General features: G+C 34.3%; 2 protein-coding genes across 2 annotated transcripts in view; both read left to right on the forward strand.

Annotated features, from left to right (window-relative positions):
* LOC122353861 (G protein-coupled receptor 137Ba-like) overlaps nucleotides 1–5,000 on the forward strand; it is a 1,117,577-nt gene that overhangs the window by 48,466 nt on the left and 1,064,111 nt on the right. The gene's annotated exons all lie outside the window — the stretch shown is intronic.
* mfn1b (mitofusin 1b) overlaps nucleotides 1–5,000 on the forward strand; it is a 16,172-nt gene that overhangs the window by 5,476 nt on the left and 5,696 nt on the right. The window contains exons 7-11 of the mRNA XM_043251733.1: nucleotides 781–888; nucleotides 1,595–1,748; nucleotides 2,884–2,951; nucleotides 4,705–4,826; nucleotides 4,991–5,000. The exon at nucleotides 4,991–5,000 is cut by the window's right edge and continues 117 nt beyond it. Of these exons, the coding sequence (XP_043107668.1) occupies nucleotides 781–888; nucleotides 1,595–1,748; nucleotides 2,884–2,951; nucleotides 4,705–4,826; nucleotides 4,991–5,000 (462 nt within the window). The remainder of the gene's footprint in view (nucleotides 1–780; nucleotides 889–1,594; nucleotides 1,749–2,883; nucleotides 2,952–4,704; nucleotides 4,827–4,990) is intronic.

Consider the following 5,000-nt stretch of genomic DNA (forward strand, 5'->3'; position numbering starts at 1 on the left):
AGTGCAATAAGCATAAATATATGATTTTTTTTTTCTGAAATATGAAATGGAACGAAACAAAATGCAGCAGCCAACGTAAAACAAATCAGTTGAGTATATCATAAAATATAGATTTTAAGGTGCATTTAATTTGCATTTCACTTCCTTTTATTTTACATGAAAAATATATGTAATTCACCGTATTTAAAGAATTAATTACATGATGTTATACTTATTCTACTTATTTATTAATAGCAACGTTCCATTACTTTTTTAACAATTTAATTATATATTTATTTAATTTAGCGTGTTAAATTGCTCCCGTATGTTTATATAAATAAATTTGATTGAGATACTTATATAATTTTTAATTAATATTTTGGTTTTATTTTTAATTCAGGTTAAAGTTTATAGTACTTTTTTTGTCATTTTGTCTGTTTAGTTTTTTCTTCATTTTAGTTTTAGTTATTCTTCACTACTAAGTTAAATGAGATCTATTCTTGAAAACTAGCCGAAATGTCTAAAAAATAAGTTCATTTCAGATGATGCTGTGGTTTTGTTTTTAGTCCTGTTCGAGCCAATATTTCAAATATGTCCAAATATCATGTTCTTTATTCTCTGGACTCATTTTATTTTATTAAAACTATTTATCATTTTATTATACTCAGTTTATTGCGGCTCAGCGGCTGATAAGATAAAAGTAAACACACACACACGTGTTGTCTTCACATGACCTCACACATGTGTGCTTTCATCACATGACCTCTGTGAACTCAACCCCTCTGTTATTTCTTTTTAAAGGAGAAGCACTTCTTCCACAAGGTCAATGAACGCCTGTCAAAGCCCAACATCTTCATCCTGAACAACCGCTGGGACGCTTCTGCCGCTGAACCCGAGTACATGGAGGACGTGAGTTTATTCAGCTCACTGTAGATTAGCGTCCGGCTAATATATAAGTCACCAAGGCCGTTATATCCATCAATAGTTTATTTATTAACTGATAATTCTCACCATTGGCTGAGAGTCTGTTCGGCCAAAAGCCAATAGAGCCAGAAGTGGGACTTTTATTTTGACAGCGGCGAGAAAGCGTCACCAAATTTAAAATCCTTTTAAATTTTTTTTTTTTAATTTATAAAATAAAAGATTTACATAATAAGTAGTTCCCATCTAAATAAATATATTTTACAGTTTTTTTCTCCAGTTCAGATGCTTTTTTTGCCATATTTTAAGTACAATAATAATAATAATAATAAATGAGAGATCTTTGCGAGTTTTTGGACAGCACTTAACTAGTTTTAAAGACTTGCTAGACATCATCTAACAAGTAAATCGGTCTGTAAATCAAAATAAATGTCTCTGTAAATATGTGTTTATGTGATAGGACTATAAAAAGAATCTGAGGGAGCAAAACAAATCTAAATATTCAGAAAATCATCTTTAAAGTTGTGCGAATGAAGTCCTTAGCGATGCATATTACTAATCAGAATGACGTTTTGATATATTTGCAGCACGAAATGCACTAAATATCTTAACAGAACATGAGCTTTACTTAATATCCTAATGATTTCTGGCAAAAGGTCTAATTTTGGCCCGTGCGGCCGTTTTGTGGCCTCAGGTGAGGAAGCAGCACACGGACAGGTGCGTGAACTTCCTGGTGGAGGAGCTGAAGGTGGTGGATCGCGCTCAAGCCCCGAACCGGATCTTCTTCGTCTCGGCGAAGGAGGTGCTGAACTCCCGGATGCAGCGGGCGCAGGGTATGCCAGAGACGGGTAAGAGGCCGGCGTCTCCTCTAACGTCTTTATAACGACTGCGTTCTCGCACAGTAACGGTGAAATAGGCAGGTTTCTGCGGCGGTGGCGTTCCACAAGAACAGAAAAGTATGCATTATGAGAAACGACTGTTGTCTGTGTAAAAATATAATAATTTGTGATGAAGGGTATCCCGTTGTATTAAGCTAAAATGATGATTATAATAAGCCAATCAGGTTCTGCGGTGAGTTTAGCTCCTCCCTCTGGTCCCCTTTCCGTGCCGTACTTTACCGCTCCGAGGAAACGAGTCGTAAGACACTGAAACTTGAATGATTTCATGCATGATTTGATCAAATTTAAGCTAAATGCACGTTGCAAACTGCTACAGCTTGACTGAAATTGAGTGAAGTTATGCTTATTTAAACCGTGAAATGGGAAATATGTTATGGAATGTACTTTTAATGGGCAAAGAAATAATTAAGCCTGAGAAAGTTTGGTTGAATGAAACGTTGCCATGTTTATATATATATATATATGTGTGTGTGTGTGTGTGTGTGTGTGTGTGTGTGTGTGAGAGAGAGAGAGAGAGAGAGAGAGAGATAAAACATGGCAAAGTAAATATAAATGGTAATACAACAGAGCAAAGAACACCTGAACTTGAAAGGGAAGAAAAAAAAAAAAAAAAAAAAAAAAAAATATATATATATATATATATATATATATATATATATATATATATATATATATATATATATATATTTATTTTATTTTATATATATATATATATATATATATATATATATATATATATATATATATATATATATATAATATGCTTCTAAGAAATATAAAACAATTTATACTAGCAGTATATATTTTGTTTTTTTTTGTTTGTATTTAGTATTTGTTTTTATTAATTTATTTTTCATAAAAGCGAAATTGTACTACATCATGTATTGTGAACAGTATAGCACGTGGCTGAATGAAGTATTTGAGCTAAAGGTTCATTCAGACTGTGATTATATCGTTCTTGGTGGGTTGCGCCACTGGCTTTCCTTTAACATGCAGTCAACATGATGAAAACAGGGCATAATAAAGACGTGTGTGTGTGTGTGTGTGTGTGTGTGTGTGTGTGTGTGTGTGTGTGTGTTCATAGGAGGAGCTTTAGCTGAAGGCTTTCAGGAGCGACTGAAGGAGTTCCAGAACTTTGAGAGATCCTTTGAGGCAAGTGACTGTGGGAACCAAAGACAAAAAAATAACACATTTGCATCCAACAGCTACCCGAGGAATCTTTTTATGAGTGTGCATCCGTTTCATTAGAACACGTGAAGGTGTTTGGACGATTACGTTCGGCATGTCTTCACGAAGCTTGAACCTTTATCGTTCAGAGAAACCGCCTCTTCACACAATAATGCAGGATAAAGCCGGTCACGTTTTACATAAAGAATATTAAGCCTATTGCTAGAACTAGGGAGAAATATTTCAAGCATGCTAATGGTCCTAAACTGGTCTTTTTCATTCCAGTAAACGGTATAATTGATTTTCTTCTATCTGTCTCTCTTCGAAAGGTTTTGTTGATTGACTAAATGACATCCAGAGTGATTTTAGGAGGTTTATGTCCAGTATCTGAGCGGTGTTCATGGATTAACCCGGTTGAGAGTAGTTAGTTCTCTCTGTAGTCCTCGATCTGTGTCGTCATTGCTGAAGTCTAGATTTACTGCGGCGAGGACGTTGCTTTCTTCACTTCAGTTTGTTTCTGTTCAGTGAGTGTGAATGGACTGTGTATTTCAGTTTCTTTCCTGGCCGTGTTCATGCGAATGCGCTTTCGTTGATCCCACGAACGTAGCGAAGTCCACATTAAAATCGGGGATTCGTGCATTTAGCAGAAGCTTTTATACAAACCCACTTACGGAAGCCGAATGAAAGCGGCGTTTGTGATAATACAAAGGCAGGTTTATTAAAAATAGATGTGAATGAGATTTAAAGAAGAATAAAATCCTGTGCTTGTGTTTAGGGTTGCACAATTTGTAATAATATTGTGATCAAGTCAAATAATTAATACTAAATAAAACTATAAAAATTCTTAAATATAAATAAATAGACTAGGGTTGCACAACTTAGCCAAATAGTGTAATAAATGTTTTATGTATATTATTATTAAAAATTAATTAAATATAAATTTTGTGATAACAGTGTATTACAAAATTATTTAATAATATGAACAATTATGTAAAAATAATAATAATAATAATAATAATAGGTTTATAATAATAATAAGGCTATACAATTTGTGATATGTAATATTTTTATTATATCAACATGGATATTAAATGATGATAATAATAATAATAATAATAATAATAATAATAAATATTATTACTGAAAAAATCTACATAAATGATTAAATAATTTTATATATAAATATTAGTAAAATAATATAATATTCAACTGTAATATTTTAATATTATTTCTGGTTGTCTTTATTTCTAATTTAAAGCCATATGAAGCCTATAAAGCTTGTAAATGACCCACTCAGAGCAGAAATGAATGTCATGAGTTCATACCGTTTGTGAATTAATAATTGATAATTAAGCCACATTAATGATTGAGACATTTTTAAAAAAATTGTATTTGATTAAAAAGGTGTTTAGAGACTTTTCGACTCCCTTATTGTTTTTATGTTTGCCTTTTGTGTTTTATGGATGGTATAATTATCTTTTATGTTCACGCTGCTGTGAGCTGAAGAGCCGCTGACGTTCAGGGGTTCGAGTCGCTGCAGTCTTTGCTCTTTATTCGTTGTTTTAGTTTCACGCCTGCGGCAGGTTCGAACCTTTAACCCTTTAAAGTCGTCCACGGAGGCTCCTGTCACAGTAGCGTGTGTGTGTGTGTGTGTGTGTGTGTGTGTGTGTGTGTGTGTGTGTGTGTGTGTGTGTGTGTGTGTGTGTGTGTGTGTGTGTGTGTGTGTGTGACCTCGCAGGAGTGTATCTCGCATTCAGCAGTGAAAACAAAGTTTGAGCATCACACAATCAGAGCAAAGCAGATCACAGAAACGGTCAAAGACATCATGGATCACATCAACATCGCCGCCGCGGAGAAGAGGTGCGTCCGTCTCTCTTTACTTTGGGAAGGTTTACCAGAAGAGCTGATTATTCTGAAGCCGTTCGTCTTTGAGATGAATCCACAAAGCTCCGGTCATGAGCTGTGTATACGTGCGTATTGGCGGTCACCTATGATGTAGTAACGAGCTTTACGTCTGATCTCAGGGTGGTTTCT

The sequence above is a fragment of the Puntigrus tetrazona genome, chromosome 11, assembly GCF_018831695.1.
Source record: "Puntigrus tetrazona isolate hp1 chromosome 11, ASM1883169v1, whole genome shotgun sequence".
Taxonomy (NCBI): Eukaryota; Metazoa; Chordata; class Actinopteri; order Cypriniformes; family Cyprinidae; genus Puntigrus; species Puntigrus tetrazona.